Source organism: Silurus aristotelis, assembly GCF_946808225.1.
Source record: "Silurus aristotelis genome assembly, chromosome: 14".
NCBI lineage: Eukaryota > Metazoa > Chordata > Actinopteri > Siluriformes > Siluridae > Silurus > Silurus aristotelis.
This window is the reverse complement of record NC_139587.1, coordinates 7,888,895-7,912,753: the sequence shown is the minus strand read 5'-3', so window position 1 is coordinate 7,912,753 and position 23,859 is coordinate 7,888,895. Positions and strand designations below refer to the sequence as shown.

The 23,859-nt window shown below is 38.3% G+C and overlaps 1 protein-coding gene and 2 long non-coding RNA genes across 4 annotated transcripts; 2 read left to right on the top strand and 1 right to left on the bottom strand.

Annotated features, from left to right (window-relative positions):
• Positions 1-663: 663 nt before the first annotated feature.
• On the top strand, positions 664-16,303 carry fhdc2 (FH2 domain containing 2). The gene is made up of 12 exons (XM_083560008.1): positions 664-805; positions 3,280-3,786; positions 4,659-4,720; positions 7,521-7,623; positions 8,549-8,634; positions 8,893-8,993; positions 9,641-9,711; positions 9,894-10,001; positions 12,230-12,300; positions 12,448-12,565; positions 12,676-12,840; positions 13,739-16,303. Exons 2-12 carry the CDS (start codon positions 3,349-3,351, stop codon positions 15,206-15,208), a joined length of 2,793 nt encoding a protein of 930 aa, XP_083416134.1. The 5' UTR covers positions 664-805; positions 3,280-3,348; the 3' UTR covers positions 15,209-16,303.
• Positions 16,304-16,623: 320 nt separating this feature from the next.
• On the bottom strand, positions 16,624-18,961 carry LOC310736406. The gene is made up of 3 exons (XR_014536547.1): positions 18,907-18,961; positions 17,985-18,091; positions 16,624-17,095 (listed from the first exon to the last, which is right to left on the bottom strand). It is a non-coding gene; the product is annotated as an uncharacterized lncRNA (long non-coding RNA).
• LOC310736404 lies at positions 18,951-20,600 on the top strand. 2 transcript variants are annotated; one of them, XR_014536545.1, is made up of 5 exons: positions 18,951-19,099; positions 19,479-19,563; positions 19,882-19,929; positions 20,012-20,253; positions 20,489-20,600. It is a non-coding gene; the product is annotated as an uncharacterized lncRNA (long non-coding RNA). The 2 variants fall into 2 exon arrangements; XR_014536546.1 differs by having other exon boundaries at positions 18,955-19,099; positions 20,012-20,600.
• Positions 20,601-23,859: the final 3,259 nt, after the last annotated feature.

Genomic DNA, 23,859 nt, shown 5'->3' with positions numbered 1-23,859 from the left:
TAGAGAAAAGGCCTGTGAGATTTTGGGACAAGCTAAGTTGCAAGATTTGATGTTTTAACAGAATTGTGCTTTTTACATTGATCAATTAACAAATTTACGGTTTATTTGGAGCCTCACTGGGACCAAAAGTGCATAAACCATGCGTACAAGCTCAACTGGATGCCAGTCTGAGGCAAGGCACCATACACATGCACATGTTCAATCGCATTAATAAATGAATGAATGTGAATAAATTAATTTAGCATAACAAATTTACCTGCTGGAATTTTTATTTTTTTTATTTATGTGAGAGGAAATTTGAGAATTTGGAGAAAACCTGCATGTACAAGGGGGACAAGTACAGAAAATCAAAGTTAGAAAGAAGTTAGTACACCAATAAAAACAGCAAGCTGAGACATATATCTAAAAAACATTTTCTTTTATTAAAATCGTTTTTATTCGTGTTTTCACACCATGGATCATAAAAATGCGGTTTGAAAAGCAATGCATGATAACTGGTCAGAATGAACCTTTTACAAATAATTAGCAATCCCAATATCTGCACAGGAGTAGCTTAGCCTGTACCACTGTCCTTGTAAGTCCTCAGTACCTGGGCGAGCGCGAGACCCGGCGTGCACGGAGCTGTAGTGCGCATGCGTGACCTGAGAGGTTTCTTTACCGGTTGGGTTATTGAGCAGAAGATGCCGTCAGGCGCTTCGAGCAGCCGGATTCAATCTCTGCGGCTCTCTGGAGGGGATGCATCTGGTGTTTAAACAGCGTATTTGCGCAAAGTTGGAAAAAATGTTGTTTTTTCTGCAACAAAAACGTGAGTTTTCTATACTTGGGATTTTTTTTTTCTAGTTTGTAGATTGGAGCTCTGGTCCAAGTTGCTGGTTTTCACGGTTGCGCGTGTTCTCGTTATAGATTACAGCAATTTCTCTCTTTTTTGTTAACAAAATGTGTTGTTTCCCACGGAAATGCTGCAATTGTCTTCATTTTATATAATAATGTGAAACACTTAAAAACTCGAGAGCTGCTATTTTTTCCTTAGCATTAGAAACTGGAGTGTAGACGTTTGTGTAGATTATTTTTCACGGACTTTATGGCATTTTATACTGACTTGTTAGGATTTATGTTTTTGCAAACTTTTCAGTTTAAATGAAACGGAATTCATGTATGTCATTTAGTCCCGAAGTTTTGTTGGAAGTCACCGGCAGTGATTAATCAGCGGGAGTTTCCAGTAAGGGATGAGTCTATGGTATTAACTCCTGAGAAGCTCAGTATATATGATGTACAGTGTGTATATATACAGCATATGAGTGGTGTAATGGTGAAACACATTTGCTCCCCTTTTTTCAATTTATTTATTTATTTATTATTCCTTTTAATTAATTATTGTCAAAATTAATACTTTCACCGAAACAGCGCCCTCGTGTGTTTTCTTTGGGATTCGGTTTTCTTGTCCTCTACTGACTGAAGGTACCGTAGCCACTAGGATTTGCATTGATGTTCTCTCAGCTTGCTGACATGAACATATGATTACTTTCCTCCTAAGAATGATCTGTAGGAAATCTATGGTTTCTTTATTTTCCTTATTTACTTTTTGTGATCTAGTTACCCAGGCGCAACCATTTTTTTGTTTTTAACAAATCTTCTGTTCATCTTTTATCAAAAAGTTTTGATTTCTGAATGTCTGAATTGGCCATATGCTCTTTTTTTTGCATTAACCGGTGTTACATTAATAAGTCAAAACTTTCCAATACCGTCAAGATAGTATTTGACTAGTTCTCTAAACACATTGTACTTTTTCATCTGTTATTATACAGTTTTGAACATGGCCTTGATGGGCTGTGAAAACCCCCTGCTCTTCTAATCAGAGGATATATATGCATTCTACCTATAGTAACATTTTACCTCCGTTTAAGATTCATACCTGATGGATTGCATCACTCAATTCATTATTATGGCCTTCTTAGATATGTCGCTGGTCTTTATTAGAGAGGAAGAGTTGCCAGGTGTTTGAAGACTCATGCAGTAAACAAGCTAAATGGCATGCTGACCTTTTCCCAGTAAGCATGATGTCATCTCTCTTAGACTTCTTCTTTTTTTTATTTTTACACTTGTACTGGTAATTCATTATAAAATGGCTGGTTTTTAGGGTCTGAGGGTACAGCTGGTAGAATCAAAAAGGAACAGGTCAGTTTGCCAATTCTGCTGGTGCCAACAGTAAAAACTAAATGTTTTATGATCATTGCCGAACCATGAGCCACAATATTAGTGTTTTACATTTTAAATGTGTTCTGGATGTTTCCCTCTACCTTTTAATTAGTCAACATTTTAACCCATGGTGAACCTTAAAAAGGGAATTATAAATTTTTCCCATTTTGTGGCTGCTCTCATTCTTTATATTTAGGGCTGTAGATATCGATTATTTTAGTAATCGAGTATGCTTACGATTATTTGAGTAATTAGATAAGAAGTACTTTTTTTTTTTTTTATTAAAGAGCAACACTATATATACAAGAGAAAGTAAGACGGGTCTCTTAAAATGAACAATTTGTTTCCATTTTAGAAAAACTAACATGTTTATTGCTGAGATTGCATACAAGAATATCTGTGAAAACTAAACCCACCTAATGCATTTTATTGCCTTGTTACATCAGAATGCAAATACAAATATATAAAATAAATAAAAAATCTATTTCAAAAGACTTTAAAAAGGGTAAAAGCACTGTATGGTGTTTTCTTTGTTTTAGTTTGAAATGATGCCAAACTTTGGAAACTTTCTCATGTACTTTGGCCTGAAACTTTATGAGAACTGTCATTCTGCAGCATCTTCTGTGTTTACCTGTCCAGAGCGTTACAGAATTTAGTGGGTTGTGCATCAGTAATAATGGTCCGTGTGGAAACCCAGTGCTCAGTGTTGAGTTAAATGGACTAAACAAAGCATTTTTTCTATTTGAATTGCTCGAGGAGTCCTACTTATATTACCATATGATTAGGTTCAGGGCCAGGTTTTGTTCCCCACCACAACAATGCTGAAATCTGCATCTCTGGATAACTATAACTGTATAGAATTGTAAATTCATAGCATATTCAAGTTTATCTTTATATATCTGCATACCATCTGTATATACAGGTTATCTTGGTACCATTGTATACAATGAACATATTTCATATATTGTACACTTGTATATCATTTTTCTACATACATTGTGCTTTCTTGCACATATTTTAAATGTTAAACTTTGACATTTTAGATCTTTCTTTTTTAAGTCTTGTTCTCTTTTACTCCACCAGATAAGCATCAAATAGAAGGATAGTAGAAGTTACTGTGAAGACACGGTTTGCTCTCTAAGCACAAGCTCTATGTGCTTTAATCTCCACGTCGATCCCAAGGAGTCTCTGGCTTTTCATGGAACACTACCTGAAAGTGCCAACAGCCAGGAAATAACAGCCATGAATGTTGCTCCCATCCCTCCAGCTCTAATTCCACCTCCTCCACCTCCACCTCCTCCTCCTCCTCCACCACCTCCTGCTCAGGTCACCTCCATCAGCAGGCATGACTCTGTGCAAAAGCAGCGGCTTCGCAACCTGAACTGGGAGCGCATTCCTAAGGAGCGGGTGGAAGGTCGGAAGAGCGTGTGGAGCAGTGCGCTGACCTGCGAAGACGATGACTTCCCCATTGATCTAAGTTCTCTGGATGAGCTGTTCGGTCAGAAGGAGGCACGTAAAGCAGAGATGAGCGACAGTTCCAGCCACAACCTGAGCCGCTGCCGTTCCCCACAGAAAACGGGCAGTGAGAAGGTGAGGCGGTTTCTCAAATTTACTTTTGTCATGTAGCGTTAGACATGCTTTCGTTATCACACTTTTTGGATGCCGTGGATTAGAATTTGTCAAAAATCTGAGAAAAGCTTGTGGTTTACCATCAGCCTGCTGTCTCAATGAGCTTTCATTCATTCATTCATTCATTCATTCATTTTCTCCCGCTTATCCGTAATTCGGGTCTAAGCAGGCCCCCGCCTTCGACTGCTGCCCAATCCTCACAGCACTGTCCCTTACGGTCCCTCCTGCAGGTGGTGAGCAAATGGGAAGGCGGCCCCACGTCACTCCGACGTCACGGACCTTGATATTTCCCTCGTAAGGGACCCCCGGAGCATAGAGGGTTAAGGGCCTTGCTCAAGGGCCCAAGAGTGGCAGCTTGGCGATACCGGGGCTTGAACCCCAGACCTTCCGATCGGCAACCCAGCGCCTTAACCGCTGGAGCCACCACTCCCCCCACCACTCATTATTTAAATGACCTTTCTGATACAGACACAAGCAGCCTAATATTTTCACCTTGCAAATGTACATTTATGGCATTTACTTAGTCATCCTTATCCAGAGCTATGTACAAAAGTACTTCAAGTCCATCAATGAATAAATTAAGACTGGTTCACTAGATTACAAATTTACCTCAATTTAGTTCATTCCACCACCTCAGTGCCATAACCGAGACGTCTAGATGTATAGACATAGAAATATAAATGAAGATGTAGAAGTAAAACGAAGGAAATGTGTGCTGTAGTGTGGAAACATTACTACATCAAATGAAAATAGCCAGAGGTTCAAAAATGGATTGATTACCTTCCAAATGTATTATAGTAACCCTTTTTTTTTTTTTTACACTATATTTGCAGGTTTCACTGCTCGATCCAAAGCGCAGCATGAATGTTGGGATCTTCTTACGGCAGTTCAAAACGTGAGGAATTTATAATTTTTTTGCACTTTCCAAACATGCGAATACAAACTTGCGCTGTGATGTTTTTGTCTGGAGATAGAGGAACTGGAGGTGTCCTGTATTGCACTGTGAAAGGAAGCGTTTAACAGTTGTGACAGGCAGAGAGGCGATGTGTTGTTTTAAGTGGAGGATTGCCCTCTTGAGGAGGGGTGGGAGTGTGAAAAAGAAGGGGGAAGGGGTGAAGGAGAGCTGAGATGTATTTTTTTTTTCTCACATCATGAGTGAACAGCTGCGTTTGATGCCCACTGAAGAGGTCGAAGGTTCTATCTGCTTTAAACCACAAACCCGTATAACTTATGAGCGACATAACAGGAAGCTTGCCAACCTGCTCACCTGTTGTTTGTTTCAGTATTATAGTGACTTGTTAGGAAGTATCTGCATACTTTCAGAAGTTTCTTTCCACAGCAAGGGATCGAACTGAAACTTTGTAAGAAGCTATTTATTCCATATTCGGTGAGTGGTTTATGCTCCTTGTGTTGTAAGTCAGAATAAGCGTATTGGCCCATCCCAAAATGGTGGGTAAAAACTAAACGCAGGTGTCACGGCTAAACATTTCAAATGGCAACATGCATGCAGTATATAGAAACGGGCTTTCAACAAGAATCCTGAGGTGTCATTTTTCATTTATTCTAGAAGTCTAGATGGACAAATAGTAAATCCTTGGAATACAAACACGCCTTCGTGCATTCTTGAGAAAACTTTTTGCTATGAAAAGGCAGGTAAAACACCATGTAATTGTTAGTCTTTATCCAGCTAATGAGTAGAATAATAGGTTACAGTTCTTAAGTTACATCAGGGAACTTGTTTAACACCCAGTTGATAATACAGACGCTCCCCACCTTACGAACGAGTTGCGTTCCGAACCACCGTTCGTTCCATGAATTTGTTCGTAAGTTGTTACTGTGTTTGTTATTGACCACACATATCTCCTAATGATGTAAGCGCTATAAATACTATGAAATAAACAATAAAATAAAAAAAAAATAAAAAATCTAAATACTGTATACAATAGTATAAAAAAGTAAAATAAAAAAATTTAAAAAATGTTTTTAAAATAAATTATTCTCCCAGGTCCAGTGCGCATCATGTAGACTCGTTACAGTTGACGACTAGCTAGCGGCGACACTCCTTCGTTTTGAATTTTTCTCAACTCCGAACAAATTTCACTTTGAGGACAGGTTTGTTCGTATCCGTGAAAGCGTCTGTAGTGATGACTGAAAAGTGAGTAATAAATAAATAAACAGCAGCGATTACTCAGTCAAAATTCAACGTTTTCATTCACTTCCACTTTTTGTTCCAATAATCCCCGACATCATCAAAAGTAAATAAAGGTCTCAGAACTGCCAGTCTTTTTGTTTCTTGCTGGTTTATATGCTTTCATGCCCACACTTGTACACTGAATGTGTATATGGTCCTAGTTGACCAGTTCACAATGGAAGCTGCTCTGCTAACACTGATATTTGCCAGAACTTGCTCTGAGGAGCATTTTCGTGTTGTGCACGTGCAAGCTAAAACAATGGTTTCTCTCTTCACCCATTTATCTGCTCCGACTGAACAAGCGTTTAGGTAGCGATTCACTTTTTCAGGACTTGGAGCATTGTAAATTTTGGCCAGTGAGAGGGCCTTTGTGTTCTCCTCATGTACCTTTTCATTATGTCATATTACCGGCTCCTGTGGCTCACTAGTATTCTCTTACATAAACAATTACAGGCTAGAAGGTACAAAAAGATGAGCTAATGTTTTTGCAAGGCTCTTGGGAGTGAATTGAAAGAGACACCTGCATGTACTGTGTCACGCAAAAGGACAAAGTGTCTGGGCAAATTGAAAATTTGTCAGCATGTGGTGATATTATTAGCGTATTAAAAAATTAAAAAAGACGTATGATTTTTAATTATAGTCTCGTTTTTTTGTTTTTTTTTCGTAGTACATTTATTTTGTTACCAACATTTCTTTGTTTTTACTTTGCCGATGTGATGCTGGCAGGTCAGTTTCCTGATTTTAGCAACTTTTTTTTGGGGCTGGAATTCCACCACTTTCAACATGACAATGCCGCTGTGCACAGAGAGAGATCACCGAAGACATGGTGTGCCAAGGATATAGTGGAAAAACCTCAGTGACCTGCAAAAAGCCTTGATCTGAACCTCCAGACCTCCTTGCAAAACTAATTTCACCAATGCACTTATTAATGTGGTGTTTTTTTTTTTCCACTTATAATTGAATATACACAACTTCTAGCCAGGTTCTTAAATAAGCCTAAACATAGGATTGTTTAAATATAAAATATCTGGGTTAATCAACCTTCATATGATTGGACCATGGTGGCAGAGACATTTTTCAGTTTGTCCTTTTCTTTGAAAGAGTACAACTAAGGACATTGGGTTAGACTGATGGAGCATTGTATGTTTGTACAGTTCCTTTATCAGTTTTTTTTGCCGCCATTGTGACGACCACAAGGTTTATTTTCTATCTGCCACCCTGATAAGTTTGATAAGAATGTCCAAGTTGAAAAGAGACTACAACAGGTGAAATGTGAATGGAGTTCGTGTCTTTGTGTTTCCTTCCTTGCCATACTTTCTGGCTGCTTTCGTTGAAAAAAATACAGTGAAATAGCATTGTATTCCCAGGGTAGAATGTCTGTCTCCTGCTCTACACAAAGATAATACAGTGTATCAGTGATGGTAGGAAAGGTGATGTCATTTTCACATGAGCCGTGTTCCGTTTATTATTTATTTATTTTTGTGTAATTTTTTGGGTTTTGCAGCGCAGCAAAAGAGATTGTGGAGGATGTGAGGCGGGGGGCCGGGGAGCGTTACGGAGCAGAGAAACTGGCTGAGCTCTGCAAACTGCTCCCTGATACTGAAGAGGTACTGCTGTGCTTTATGCCCTAGAACAGTAATGCCTGTTTATCCTCAGCTCAGTCTCGATTAAAGTGCCTTGTGAGAGTATTCACCCCCGTTGGTGTTTTGCCTGTTTTGTTGCATTACTATTTAAAATTCATGATTTTTATTTGAAGTATATGTTATTAAAAAATTTAAGCTTTTTTTATTTAATGCATTTATGAAAATAAAAGTTTAAATAATAATAATAATAATAAGAGAGAAAGGAGAAAGAACTTGTATATAGACCCTGTTTGCTTTGAAACCACTAAATAAGATCTGGTCCAACCAGTGTAACACAACAGAAGTAATGTAAACCCTGCTGAGTCTACCACACCACTAAGCAAACAACATGAAGACCATGCTTACTTTATATCCTATTATGCAAAGTAGATTGGGTACAGTGCTTTATTACTGGAATGTTCGATGCAACTGTCTCATTCTCTTCCACATGGTCCCAAAATGAAAGATTATATCAGATGAAAGCACTAAGTATTTGTTAATTTAGGGGCAGAATGGTTTGCAGATTCATAGCAAAGCATCATGTTATTGGTATAACACAGGATCTACTTACAAACATTGATTAAACGATATTCATAAATATGAATATACCTCAAAATCACAGTGGATAATTACATGCAGATTATTTCAAGCATTGTGCTGCACCTGAAAATGTTTTATGTGCCATTTCATGTTCAGTCATACCCCCAGTACAATTTAGCATTAATAGGAATAAAATACTAAATACTAAAATACTAGAAATATGAATTCGTTTCCATTTCTTTGTGGAAATATTACTCATTAATTCATTTAGATTTCAATTATTGAAATGTTTTTGATTGACCTTCGGGGTATAGTATTACTAGCTGTTTATTGGTTTCAAAAATCTGTATGCTTTCTCTTTTCTCTCCAGGAAGCACGGTTGAAAAAGTTTAACAGAGACCGTAGTTTGCTAAGAGAGCCAGACCACTTCATGCTCTTACTGATAGAAGTACGAAAGTAAGTAGTTAAACCCATCCAGCCATTTCACCACCACCACCACCACCACCCCTCCTTTTCCAAACTGCAAAGCGTTAACACATTCTTAACAATTTCCCTGGTAACTGTATACCCCTCCCAGCAAATACAGTGCACCTTATCAGCTCCTAGTGTCTTATCACCCCACCCCCACCTAAATAAAGACAAAGCAAAGGCTGCATGCAATTACTGCTGATTGATCAATCCTTCTTTCCTCCCATTCTTGCCGCTCTCTGTTAGTGTTCGCCTGCGTCTGGATGCCATGATCCTGCAGCAGGAGTTCGACCCTGCAGTGACCTCTCTGTGTGTGGCGGCCAGATGTCTGAGGGAGGCTGCTCGGGGTAAGGCATCAGCAGGGGGGCCTTGGCTCTTTCCTTTCAGCACACTTCATCCACATTCATTTAGAGTCACTTTACTCAGCCTTGTAAATCACCTTCATGTGTTGCTCCCCAGTACAAAACATTCTCGTCTTCAGCCCTAGACTATGTAGAAAACATTAACAAACTACATAAAAACAGTATGAAGGAACATGTTTACAGATTTATTTAAAAATGATTAACAATTTACATTATTATGATGCATAGGGCAACGACATGCTCTCACACTAATATTAAGAAAGAGCACAAATGATTATTAAGATTAGCAATAAGTTTTAGAGGGACAGCACATGTAGGATGTTTTGGGGACAAAGTGAGAGAGACCTGATTGAGATGGTTTGGACATGTGCAGAGGAGGGACATGGGGTATATCGGTAGGAGAATGCTGAGGATGGAGCTGCCAGGAAAGAGGAAAAGAGAAAGGCCAAAGAGGAGGTTAATGGATGTGGTGAAGGAAGACATGCAGGTAGTTGATTTGAAAGAGGCAGATGTAGAGGACAGAGTAGTATAGAGACTGATGAGCCGCTGTGGCGACCCCTAATGGGAGCAGCCGAAAGAAGAAGAAGAATCTTTATGGTGCTTAAATTGACCTGCTGCCGTTCTCTTTACAGAGCTGTTGAGTTGCCACAAGCTTCACTCCATCTTGCGCCTGGTGCTGAGGGCAGGGAACTACATGAATGCTGTAAGTATTCCCTTCACTGGTAATTAAAGAACTCTGATTTGTGTGTGTGTGTGTGTGTGTGTGTCTTTGTGTCTTTCCTAGGGGTCTCCATGCTGTAAGCCCACTGGCTCTGATATGCTCTGTTTGTTTAAAAAGTCATGCACCATGGAACACAATCACACTGACCTCACTTGTGCCCGTAGGGAGGTTACGCAGGGAACGCAGCCGGTTTTAGGATTGCCTCACTGCTCAAACTGGCCGACACCAAAGCCAACAAGCCAGGCGTGGATCTCCTACATTTTGTCGCCATGGTGTGTATAAAGTCAATTTCTATTGTCCTCTTATTCACAGAGATCTAATAAGTGAATAAAATATAAATAGCCATTCAGCAAGAAAGGTTTTACATGTTTCCACCCCAACAGAGCATGTTCTCACCTCTGTCATCTAAAACTAGTGATGTCTGGGTGTAGAGATGGAAATTCCAGTTGTTATTGTTATTTTGGTTTTATAGTAAGACAGAAAACAACCATTCATTGGTAATTGCATTGTGATATGTTTAAATCATGAGACATTTAACTGCTGCTTTTTAACTCCTGCACACAGGGGTATGTAATGGTTCGTCTTGCTTGTGAATTACGTGTTTGAAGTTGTTCAGCGTTGTGCGTCAGAATCGGAATCCCACAGGACCCAACATAAAAGAGTGGGAATTTTAACTCTTGTGCAGAAAGGTGTTGCGGGGGGTCCGATATGAAGCTTAAGAAGATGGGAAAAGGTTACAATGATTAACTTTGGAGCGTATTAGCCCTGTGGTGTACAGGGCTTGTGTCTCTAGTGGATACATTTACTACATCACTGTGGTGTAGGTGGCTTTCATTTGTATATTTTGGAATATAGAGCCAATTAAGTTTATTAGAAAATCTAATTGGCATACACAGAAATAACTGAGAACAGGTGACCAGACACGAGCAGATCTCCCTCAGGAAATGGTATCTTACATATTGGTTAACTTTATTCTGGTGCAGCTTTTTTTTTTGTTTTGGTTTTTTTTGTGAAAAAGGGATTACATCACAGTAAGAATAATTTACACTCAGCTTTAAAACCCTGTTTTGCAATTGAGAATTTAGAGGGGGATTTCATTGAGTTTCTCGGTAAAGCACTTTGTTTCGGGATAAGGCTGGCTGGTTCGTGTTTCGGTGGTGACGTAGGAGCTGAGGTAGTCGTGTGAAAAGCATTGTCTAGTATATTCTTGTAAGTGTTTAATGTTTTCTTAACTATGCAGCACAAAGTAATTAAAAACCTGTCCTGATTTTTAGTGCCGCTTCCTTATAATATATTTTGCAAGTAGAGATTTATCGATCTGTACAATCTATACAATCTAACCTATTTACAAGATGCAGACTTATAATTTGCACCGCTCCTCATAGGCTGTAATCCAGTGGTACTGCTCTTATTTACTGGTCTGGAAGTGGCGAACAAACCCTTTTGTTTGGCTGAGACAAGCTAGCTAGCTTCGGGGTTGGCCGACCTTTTCACAATGTCTAGCTTTTCATGAAAATGTCTGGGACCAAATCAATTTCTTTTCCTCTGTAGGCATAAAAAGGTCTAACCCAGATATATTAATGTGTGCAGAGCTACACACGTGTTTTGCCAGTCGAACTTGGCTGTACCAGTTTCCCTCTGACCAACCAATCAGAGGACAGAAAAATGCTGATGCTATTCTGGGCCAGCTAGCTGCCCTGTGAGGAGAATCTGAAATCTGATTGGTTAAAGAAACAGCTATTTCTTAAGGAGGCTATGGAAAAAACGGCAGCAGAACAGACTTTAAAGGCCCTGGGCAGTTTAGATTGACATGGCAGCACATAGAGGCTGAAATCTGATTGGACAAAAAATCTAACATCCACATACACGTACTGAAAGCAGTGCAGCCAAGAGAAACGTTACGAAATGGCGAAAATAACTGTGGGGAATAAATTAATACAATTTCATGGGTAAACATAAGAATTTAGGTTGTAAATGTAGGTCAGTGCTTCTGATAGTGTTTAGGCCAGCAGAGAAGGCCTTTGCTCAGCCCTGACCGCCAGCCACTGATTTAAAGTCATTAAATAAAGATTTTTTACCCCGTGTGTGAGAGCTGTCAAATTTAAACCACAGAACAACTCAAGACCACATCCATATGGCATTCCTTAGTTACTGCCTGGTTTGTGTCGCAATGGTTTAGGTATAAAAAAGTTTATTTATATTTCGGGAAACAGTCACTTAAATTCATTACTCATACTGTCAGACGCAGAATTCACAGACTGTGCTGACAATGGCAGCATTTCTAGCCCTAGATGTTTTTTTAATTTAGTTTTTTTAGTTTTCTGAATAAAATAAAATATAACTCGTTAAGAGTAGACACTGATAGTAGATCCAGTATTGTTGCATTACAGCTATTGTTTTGGATTTTTTTTTTGTGTAGACCCCTACTGAAATGTTTGCACTCTGAATAACCCTGGAGGTTGTATGTAATATATCATTGTGATGTTGTTTACCGCTACAGGGGGCTGTGAAGAAAGACGAGGATCTATTGACATTTCCCAGCCAGCTGAGCCATGTCGGTAAAGCATCGAGGTGAGTTAAGGTGCTTGAGTTATCGAGCAAAATGTACACCACATGCAAAACCTTGCAGCTGTGATCTGTATTTATGGTAGTGTTTACGAAAGTGATTAAAATGTATTAGGAAAATGTTATATTAAAGTGCAACTCATAATGCGTTAGGTTGTCCGAGGAGACCGTGCTGGAGGATTTGTCGCGCCTACACAGTAGAATAGAGACTCTGGAAATCAGTGTGCAGGCAGATTCAGAGATTGAGCAGCAGATGAGGCCGTTCCTCGAGGTAACATTCTAAGCATTTTCTATTATGATGTTTGTGCTATGCTATTTGTATATTTGTAAATCTGTAGCCGTATCCAGGTAGCTGCTTATTGTCCCTTTTCTTTCATCCAGACTGCAAAAGTCAAGCTGATGGAGGCTGAGGAAAAGGTGGAAAGCTTGCGTAAGACCAGCAAGGCCTTGGTGGAATTCTTCTGTGAAGATGAAAGCTCCTTTAAGCTGGAGGAGGCCTGTCGCATCTTTGACTGCTTCTCTAATCGCTTCCAAAAAGCTGTGCGGGTGAGTACACCACCTGAGTCATGCATCAGGAAATCTTAACGCAGAATAAAGCTAAACCACAAATGAAATGTTTCTTATTAATCCAGGAAAACTGTCTGACTGTGTTTTTGCAGCCACAATTAATTCCGTCACTGAATCTTCAGGATATGTAATTGTTTGACACAAATGTATTCCATATTGATGCCTGGTTTATGTTTCTTTAGTTCTGCTTCAGGGGAAGAATATTAGATTAAAACGAATGACATTGCGTTTAAAAGGGCATTATTGTTTTTTGTTTAAATAAAATGCCAGCACTATTAATGAATCGGTATAAAAATGTGCTGTATATGTTGAAAATATAATGTTTATATAAAGCTACCATAGTTTGAGAGTTTACAAACCACCTGATTTGTGGTTTTAAAAGCATTGGTTTTAGGGACAAACTATTCCATAAACGTACTCAGAATTTAGGGAGCCATAATAGATGAGAGACATGAAAGAATGTTTCACTAAAGGTATCTTTATTTTATTGTAAACATTGGAGCATTACGGTAAGACATTTTATATCCATATGATATAGATATGCCAGGTGGCACATGTTTATTATAATAAAAGTGACTTAGTACTTAACTTAGAAAACCTGTTGACTAAAAAATGTATGAAATTGTATAGAAATGCTTTTGATGTAGGTGTTTTTATTTATTTATTTATTTTTAAGCAATTAGTCAATTGCTTCTAGGTTTCTTTTATAACAGAGGGTTTTTGTCTTCTATATTGAAAAATAAATTTCTTGTCTGTAAAAATTTAATGTGCAAAAGACGATATGTTTTAAAATGTGTATTTAGAAAATGCATTCGATTCTTGGTTTTGTTTTTCTTTTCTATACATTCTCACATGTTGTATTTTAATTGTGTTTCAGGAGAATGCTGAACGTGAGCTGCAGGAGCAGAGGCGTGCAGAGCGGCAGCGGGAGAACCTTGAGAAGCGGAGCTCACTGGCGGTGTGTAGCGGCACTGAGCTTGACGATTTGGGGCGCACGCTTGAGAGAAACCTGAGCTACACCTGGAGCCGCCGCAGCCTCCGACGACAGCCACAACGCTTTTCCAGCTTTCAGGACAAGACCTCAGACCCCAGTTTCCTTCAGAGTAAAGACATTCAACAACCCCCTAATTCAGAAGACAACAGTAAAAATTCTCAGCCCAGTGGACATTCGGTGAAGGACTGTGTGAATACCTCAGGGATATTGAATGGAACTGAAATAGACTCTACGCAAGAGGAATGTGTGTTGCAAACAGACGTTGATGGAAATACAGCAGCAATGCCACACACTATTGTTGCATTACAGCACGAGCGGGAGATGAACACGTCACTCGTCATGGGATTAAACTTTAACAAGGTAATGAAAGTTGAAACGCAGGCAAGCAAAGCTTCTGAAAGGGTAACGCATGTAAAAACTGTCACGGATGCAGAAACAAACTGTACTAGGGCTAGCACTCAGGAACTTCTTTCTGATAACGTGAGCATTCAAGCTAATGCCAAGACCTTACAGGGATCCTGCCATTTTGAAATCTCGCCTCAGTTGGCACAGGAAGCTGGGCCAGTCAGCCCAGAAAGAGAGCGGTTGTACCCACGGGTGGGTGAGACCCTGGAATGCCACACACTAGTGAAGGGACTTCGCTCATATGAAGCTCTTTCTACAATTGGACAACAGGCAGCAACAAACCACTGCTCAAAATGGAAAAAACAGCTGGAGGCTGATGAAAGAGATGGTGCTAGCTTGCCCCAGGAAGGCTCGTGTGCGTCCAAAGCACCCAACAAAAGTCCCTCCAAAAGGGGACTGGCCTCACAAATCGGGCCTTGTAACAGCTCCGGCATTCCAAAAGCACGTTCCAGGCCAGAGCCAAGTTTGGTTGAAGGATCAGCAACTCCTCGTGGATCGCGTTTAACCCCTTCACGCTCAGTCTCCATGCGCTCGTCACCAGTCACACGGCCCAGTAATATCCAGGTTGAGTTAAAGCGCAGTATTAGTACGAGGGATAAAGCAAGTGCCCACGCTGACACGGTGAAGCAGAACTGCCAACCTATTGAAAAACCCATCCCTGAGAACAAGACACTTCCTAGCAGTCACCAGACGTTGGTCAGGGGGTCACCCTTGCGTGTTTCAAAGCGGTTCGCACCCCATTCAGAATCCCAGAGCCCATGTCAGACTCGCACCATCCACAGTCCCACTGCATCTACTAACACAAAGGCCATCCGGACTGCAGTCATCAATGCAGCCAAAGCCAAATCAGCCAAGAATGCAGACACTGCGTCGTCTAAGACAACAGCAAGCACAAGGAGTGCTGGCCCTAAAGTCCCACGACCTGCCACTCAGCCCATGTGGAGATGATTTCTGACCTCCTAATATATTCCTTTATTACTGACTGAAGGATTTCTGAATGTGTGTGTCTTTAAGGTGATTTTAAGGTCATTGTATATGCAGGCATTTGTACTAAATGTAAGAGGGACTAAATGAACCTGTGTTCTTGTTTGGACTGAAGTGACTCCAATGTTTTTTTCGGGTTTTTTTTTCCTCCTAAACCATCAATTCACTCCTGTCCCTTAGCTCTGTCTGTCCAAAATGCCATTCAATAAAGGAACCATTCATTCTGTTTGCTCGACAGGGCCTGAGACCAGGGCATGTAAAAGGATCCGTAGGAGGATAGTCACTTCTCTCAGAGTCTTCCACTGAATCAGGTGTCCCTATGTGATTTGTCCTTACTTTTCAGAAGGGTGACTGTTAATGATGGAGAAACAGTCTACAGAGCTGCATGCAGATCTACCTTGAGCTTGCCCACTACCTCTGAACACTAGCATGCTCTGTGCAGGCTACAGAGCTCCTCAAACATTAAACATTTTTGTAAGCGCTATTATTTTTGGACCAGAACATATCTGTTCTTCTTAGCTTTGTCTGTCTGGATGTCTTTAGTTTTCAGTGCATCACGTGGCATTAAGTGTAAATGCCGAACAGGTAGAATGAGACACGGCACTGTAGTGTAAGGACCAAAATCTAAACAAATTTTTATTTCGACTAGTCTACCGAAATAAGTAGATTCCACATTTTGTCCATTGGTCCTTACACCAGATCAGAGCAACTCTAGTTCCAGTTAGGTACAAAGTCATTCATGTAAAATGTAATTTAGCACAGTGCACAAAAATAGCTTATATGAAGGTATATGTTTGTCTTAATTCAGTCCCAAAGCTATATTGGAGATAATGCCTTGTATGAGTTACTGCCTCTGTTCGAGAGAGGTGTGTGAAATGCTGTTTTTTACTTGTTTCTCAACCTGATGCACTTTAAGACCTGAGAGATTAATAATAAAAAGTTTGCAATTTTGTGCTGAAATGTGTTTAAATCTGAAAATATCAATTGTAATATTTGTATTTGTAAATATAAAAATCTGAAATAAAGATGAAAATTACTATTTTGCCTGGTGTAAGAAAAGAAGAAGCCTTTGCATCATTTTTGCTATAGGATAAAATCAACCCAAAGCTCCTCTCTGTAGGTCATGGTGAATCTGCAGCCTCGGGAACACCTGTCTATCTTGTGGCACCATGAACATGCATTCACATACTTATTTAAAATAGAGTTAAATTATTAATTGAATGTTGATATTGGGTTGATCCTGCCTTCAAATGTTCGTTCTCATATCCTGCAATATTTGAATAATTCTAAGCCTGAAATATTGATTAAAACAGCACAGGGTTTTTTTTTATGGATCGCAGATCACATCATCATAAACCATACTGCAGTTTTGCCTTGTATTCATTTCCAGTCACCTAGAATGTTGAGTACATCAGGATTAGAAGAAAATCTGGCTGATCTTTTGAGTTCATGAGCAAGTATTTGTTCATTGTGAATTTATATTGTATAAAAATGGCAAAAAGCATTACACAGGAACAACTTAAGCATGAGCCAGATGTTCATGAAATCATCTTTATCAGCTGTTGGTGTGGACAAATGGAGCAGACCGACTCATTCTCAAGGACTTAATACTTCCCCTTCCATGGTTATGCACTTTATTGGCCTTTGTGCCCTGCCCTTCAGCTCTGCTCAGTGTCTCTTTTTGCTTTCCCCCTCCATTTCTTGACACACTCACCCCCAAGCTTTTAATCGTTGCCATGGTGATGCTGAAGCGGTTCGACAAAATTCCACCCTATCAAAAGAGGGGACAAGCGTCTGTCTGGGGGTCTCGGTGGGAAAGTTCCTGTGATGAGACTGAATGACGCCAGCTCTCTGTGGAAAAGCAATAAAACTCGGTGTCTCTTGGTGTGTAAAAGCCTGATCATCAGTCAGGATGCCTTCACAGGGTTGATTAGCCTGTATGTATGACATCAGAGACTGAAAGGATGAGGAGGTGAATGATGGGCTAGGACACATTCTATTATTTTAAATAGTTAAAGACTGGATCTCGTCAAATGGAGAACAGTGATAAACACGATGTGTAAATTACACAAAGATTTTAGAACAGGTTAAGCATAATAGATCTGTAATTACTAGAATGTCAGAGATTTCTGAAATGGCTAGACATTGCTAGCTGACAACACAAAACCCAAAGCTAGTCAGTAGTGGTAATAACCAATTTGTCCAGAGTGAGGAATACGTTCTCCCAACTTCAGCACTGTGTTTTGGTGTTTAAAAGCTGGTCAGACCAATATATTATTAATAGAAAATCTAATATATGATGCATGTGTGATTATTAAATCATAGTGCATACGAATGCACAATGTCATGCCTTCTTGTACGTTGTTATTAATAACTAATGAGCACAACCTTAATGTAACCATAATGAGCAAGTGTTTGTTCAATAGACAGCTTTTTAGTTCATTCACAGCCAATAGGCCTGTTTATAATGCCATCTAGTGGACACTTACAGAATCTGTTCCAATATGATATGATAAAACAATTTTCTTGGATTTTTACACTGGATTGCAAAAAAGGTAAACATATACAGAACAATTAATAGGTTTGGACGTTCTTATTATATGGTTATTTTTTATTTTTAACATTGTATATTTAATACTGAAGACATTGAAATTATAACAGAACATATATGGAATTATATAGTCAACAAAAATCTGATAAAAGAATATGTTTTATATTTTCGATTCTTCAACGTGGCCACCTTTTGCTATGATGGCACCTTTGCACACTTTTGATGTTCTTTCAGACAGCCTCATGGGGTAGTTACCTGTAAGGGTGTGATGGTGTAAGGGTGCTTTGCTGGTGACACTGTTGGTGGTTTAGTGAAAATTGAGGGCACATTTAAAAGCAAAAATCTCAAATTTGGACTTAACAAAACAAAGGGCAGTTTTACACTAATCTAATGTCGAAGGCTTGTGTTTCTTGACCCATGTGCCAAGCTGTCCTCAAGGCAAACATTGGACAATCTAAAATATAAAACATATTTTTAACATAGAAACCTATTTAATATACTATTAATATAAATAAATGTCTGGCGAAACTAAATCCCTGATATAATTTTAAATATGTATATATGTATTTTTTGTTTGTTTATGTATATACCATGGGTCTTCAACCGGGGACGCGCGACCCCTAGTGGTTCCGTAACTGTACTGTAGGAGGTTATTTATGTTAAATCACAAAAGGTTTTTTTGTTAAAAAAAAAAGAAAAAAAAAAAAAAAGTATATACATGGGTAAACACACCAAAAATAAAATATACATTTAATTTTTTTATATTTATTACATTAAAGTACTATTAAACTTAAAGCTGATGTTCATGTGAATGTACAATAGTCCACCTGATAGTAAACTACCGTAACAGAATTGATTTCTATTAATATTTGTGGCTATTTTGTACATATTTTATATCAAGGGGTCCTCGAGCTGAAAAACGTTGAAGACCCCTGGTATACACAATCACTTGCAACTGGCGTTTGTTTGTGCATATAAACAGCTAAAATAAATAAAACAAAACATTAAAACAATGACTATTTAAAGTATGTTATTTTAAAATGTTTTAATTATTTATATTTATTTGTTTTATTGTTTAATTGTTAAGTTTTTAATTTTGGCAGTAGTTCACCCCGCTGTTCGGCGGTACTGAGGTCACTCTCCCAGCATGCTTTGCGCTGTTTCCGCTTCTTCGGTGGTGTATAAATCCGGTGCGCCACATGCGCGTGGTCTTTCCTCTTCGCTATGGCGGTGCTCTTCTTCTCTCCGCTCCATAAACGATCAGCACTGCTGTTACAGGCGTATTCTTCTTTCAAAGTGCCCTGGTGAGATTATTTTATGGTTCTATAATATCATTGTGTCTTTAAATGAAGCATCGTAACAAGTTCGAGCTTTAACGCTTGTTTTCTGTTTAGTACATTTATCTATTGTACAAGTTAATGACCACGTGATCAAGTTATTCATTGCATTGACATGCGTATAAACTAGATATGTTCGTGTTTGCGGGGTTTGAAGCCGCTTTCTGCAAGCACCACGTGTTCGTGTTGGTGCATTTCATGTTAATCAGTTCCCTGATATATTTCAGAAAGCAGCTTTTTGAGGGTTAACTTTTTTTTTCAAGTGAACTAAATGGGAAATCTTGATCACCCTAATAATGATCGCCCTTCTGCAATGGTTTGATGTGATTTTTCTTTGTGTTCACAGATGGCGCTCGTGTCTTCCACTGCTCCAGACTGAGGTCTTCTGTGTGTAACCAGATCTTATAGATCACCTTGTTGGTGCACGGCTGGTAAGATGAGTAACTTATTTCTTATGTTCTGTGAATTATTTTTGTCCAGCGGCAGTCAGCTGTGCAGACCTGTACCGTGCCTGAACTAGTGTTACTCTGCTGGAAAAGAAAGGTGCTGCTGTTTAGGCCGTGTTTGAGGATTGCTGTTTTAGCGGTCTTTTGGCACGGCCATGGTGACGTCTTGCCCACTTGAGAGTGGGCTGGTTGCAAAACCCATGTGGGCAGCCCTAGTCTGTGGGTGAACATTTAATATAATGCTGCATGCATATTTTTTGTTTTTTTGTGATGCAATTATTTTAATTCAGTTATTTCTTGCAGATGTTTACGATTCATTAGACACACAGCCATGGTGTGCTGAACTAAGTGGTAAGGGTTCTCCTTCTATAAATCTGAATATGGCGCTTGGCATCACTTGAATCCAAACTTTAATGACTTGTTTCTGCTGCAGGTGTTCCTGGTCTCTGAGACATGTGGCGTATTCCTGTAAGTGTTTGTTTGTTCTGATGACTTGTATATTACAATGCAGTGATGAACCTAATTCAACACATCATTCTTATTGTGAAGTGAAGAAACTTTTTTAACACTGAGCATTATTTATACTATTTTATATATTTCAATATGTTTGGATTTTCTTTTACTTTATTTTTTTTTTCTACAAAGATGATGGACTGTCAGTGCTAGAAAAACAAGGTGAGGCAATCCTTCCTGTTCACTTAAAGCATTAACCCCAAGTTGATACCATCATGACAAACTGTGTGTTTTTATGATGCTTTTTTGACCTTGGGACAGCATATGCGGGACTGGCACAGGTTTTAGATTTATCTTGTCTAAAAGAACCTGACAAGAAGGCCTGCTACATGTTTGCTTTTTTCTATTCTAAAGCATTTCTGCGATGGTGTAACGTGTGAATGTATCCGTCTTTTAGGTTGATGAAAATGCTGACTTGCCTTTTTGTGAAGGATCAAGGAAGACTGAAGTAATTTTGTATTGTACAATACCTGGACATTTTGAAGAATAAAGTTGCATTTTGGAGTTTATACATGTCTGCATCCAGTTGTGAACAAACTGATTTATTTGAGAAAAATCCAGTCCTGGTTCTTTATTATCCCTGCTATGCACAGTTACAGAAGCAGAAACTGTGTAAATGAGATCTGACACTTTTGATGCACTATGATGCATGGTTTATTTAAAATGGATGTGAATTAATGATATAAAATTACATAGAATTGTACACACGGCTTCCTTTAAAATCCTAATGTAAAATGGTAAGTTCAGCGCAAGGTTTTTGCTTATAGATTTCTGGTGTTCACATCTACAACAGGCCTTAAGATACACTATCGTTTGACTCAAAGTAGTAGAAAAGCTAGGCTTTGTGTTTATTTTATTTGACACAAATTTGACTTTTAGAACCTAAAACAAAAAAAAACAATTTCAGTATTTAAAAATACAAAATGTGCCATTTACCTATTATTTACAAAGTGATAAAAATAGAATATGCAACAGTGTTAATTGTTGCCCTGTAGATTGATTAAATGGTTGATTGCACTTATTTCTCCACTCTTTGAGCCAAGGTTTAAAATAATTTCATAGGAAAAACCCAACATGAACATATCTGAACTATAAGAAGCCCTTGTTGGATGTTGCTTTTATTTTTTTCTCTTTAGTAAGGGTCACATTTATTGGTTGCCTAACATGTAAATATCAGGAAACATGAACCGAAAGTATGAACTATTGTCTAATTCATCTTTTGATCTCCAACTGAAATGTCAGGTGTATGAGGGGTGGCTTGGCCCTGCTGCTCCTATAGTTTTGGGGAGCTTGTACTCGCATTTCATGCATGATAACCAAGATCTTGTATTCATATAGCTTTCGGTAAAAAACTGATTCCTTGTATTAAAAGAAATTATCCTACAGTAGGTACATTATTTGGAACACCATACTAATATTGGAATGCAGTTTTGCACATTAGATAGATAGATAGATAGATAGATAGATAGCTACAACTTTGTCATTGCATAGTACAGGTACACAGCAACGAAATGCAGTTTGGCATCTACCAGAAGTGCAAAATGTAGCAGTCGTGCAAAAGTGCAGATAAATATCTAGCATATTTACAGTGCAATTTACACACCTTCTAATGGCTACACTTCCAGCTTGATCGTGGACCATGTCACGAAGCAAAAATCACCTCACACTGACTTTATAAAACAATAAGATTAATATTGTAGAGTCTCCACAAAAGTAATGCAGAATTTATTTGCAAGTAAGGGGCAACTTTTTGTTTCACACCTGATGATTGCTGTAAATGTCTATTTCTTATGTTGTGCTAATGGATTTTGATCTGGTGACCGGGAGGGCGTTAAATTATATTGATCTTATTGTTTTATAAAGTCAGTGTGAGGTGATTTTTGCCTCGTGACATGATCAAGCTGGAAGTGTAGCCATTAGAAGGTGTGTAAATTGTTACCATAAAGGATAAACCAATCTTCAGCAACAAGAGAAAAATAGATGTTGCATTCAATCGATCATTAATTTGTATTAATAGCCAGACCGGTTTTGTTTGATATAAAGTGAACTCTGGCAAATTGACATCCATATCAACATCCTAAAGATGCGTGACGTTACTGAGCCACTAAAGAATTTGAAGATTGATTTGGACTAACAGAAAGAGGTCGATATAATTGTTTAGACTGCAGTTTGTATGAGCTGAACAGCACACTTCAAACATGATGAAACTAATAAATAGACATTCTGTGCCACCTACAAGGGGATGGGTTCCATGTTGCTTCCTGTCAACATTTTTTTCCTCATACCATCTCAGTTTTTCTTTGCCACTGTCACCAATAGCTGCTCATTAGGGTTAAACTTATAGACAATAAACTTATAAATTTAAACTTCATAGCCCTTTTATCTATGTATAGCTGCTTCGTGACAATGTTCGTTGTTAAAAGCTTTATACAAATACAACTGTAATAAATTGAATTGAAATAATGTCTATAAAGGATCCTGATACTATTATATTGCAGCAAGGATCAAGGTAATAGGGGTGACTAAAAAAAAAGATTATTTTCACTATATCAAACATTTTGTAAAACAGATGACATAAAATAAGTTGTCCCCTGGTAACCAAATCTGAATAATTAAAAAGATGTTAAGTCAGATGAAGCAGTAGATGAATTATTGTTAGCAATATTTCATCTCTTGAAGCCAGATTGAAACAGAACATTATATTGTACTGTGCAGTTGGTTTATTATGGGTCTATTAGTTTATAAACCTGCCATTTGGATTTGGAGTTAAGTGAAGTTACAGGGCAGCAGTCTTTTTTGGAGCTTTGACCAATAGACTGTTTTTTGGAGGTGTTCTCTAGATGGAAGGGATGGGGATAAACATTTCTTGGCCCCATTTTCAGCCATATTTTCAATTATGTAGGTTAATGATCGTTTGTTCTGATGAATTTTTTTGTATGTTGTGACTTGCAGGTTCATGTTTGAGGAAATTGATTCTCTTTTATACACCAATGAGGACACTTTCTAGGCTTTATGTCCCCTTACTAATTCCTATTATTCCTATTTTTATGAAGTATTATTATAACCATCCAAATCAAGTCAAGCAGGCTTTTATTGTCACTACACCTATAGTACACAGTGAAACAAAGCAACGTTCACCAAAGATCAAAGTTCTACATAAGACAAAATAAATGAACACTAAACAAAACTAGTCAGCTCCTCATAAAATAAAACTCAGGACGCTTTTAGACTTTATGCCCAGTTGTTAGTTATTATCATTAATAATGCTCTAATAATTAATAATGCATTCTCTAGAGTAAGCATCATCACAGCATCATGGATAATAATTATACACATTTGTGACAGCAAGGACTGATCACGAGGAAGCAATGTTAAGTCATGATAATGAGAAAACAATTTTTATGTCGAGATTACGAGTAAATTAAGTCGTGATGATGAGAAAACAATTTTAATGTCGAGATTACGAGTAAATTAAGTTGAGATTATGAGAAAACAAATTTTATGTCGAGATTACGAGTAAATTAAGTTGAGATTATGAGAAAACAAATTTTATGTCGAGATTACGAGTAAATTAAGTTGTGATTATGAGAAAACAATTTTTATGTCGAGATTACGAGTAAATTAAGTCGGGTGATGAGAACATTTTTATGTCGAGATTACGAGTAAATGAAGTCATGATAATGAGAAAAAAAAATTATGTCTAGATTACGAGCAAATTAAGTCGTGATGATGTGAAAACATTTATGTCTAGATCACGATAAAACAAGA

What these genes read in the sequence shown, in the direction of transcription:
- fhdc2 (XM_083560008.1), top strand. Translation starts at nt 3,349, where the DNA reads ATGTGCTTTAATCTCCACGTCGATCCCAAGGAGTCTCTGGCTTTTCAT. An exon ending in AGAAAACGGGCAGTGAGAAG is followed by an intron (nt 3,787 to 4,658) that starts GTGAGGCGGTTT and finishes CTATATTTGCAG; the next exon opens with GTTTCACTGCTCGATCCAAA. An exon ending in CATGTCGGTAAAGCATCGAG is followed by an intron (nt 12,301 to 12,447) that starts GTGAGTTAAGGT and finishes ATAATGCGTTAG; the next exon opens with GTTGTCCGAGGAGACCGTGC.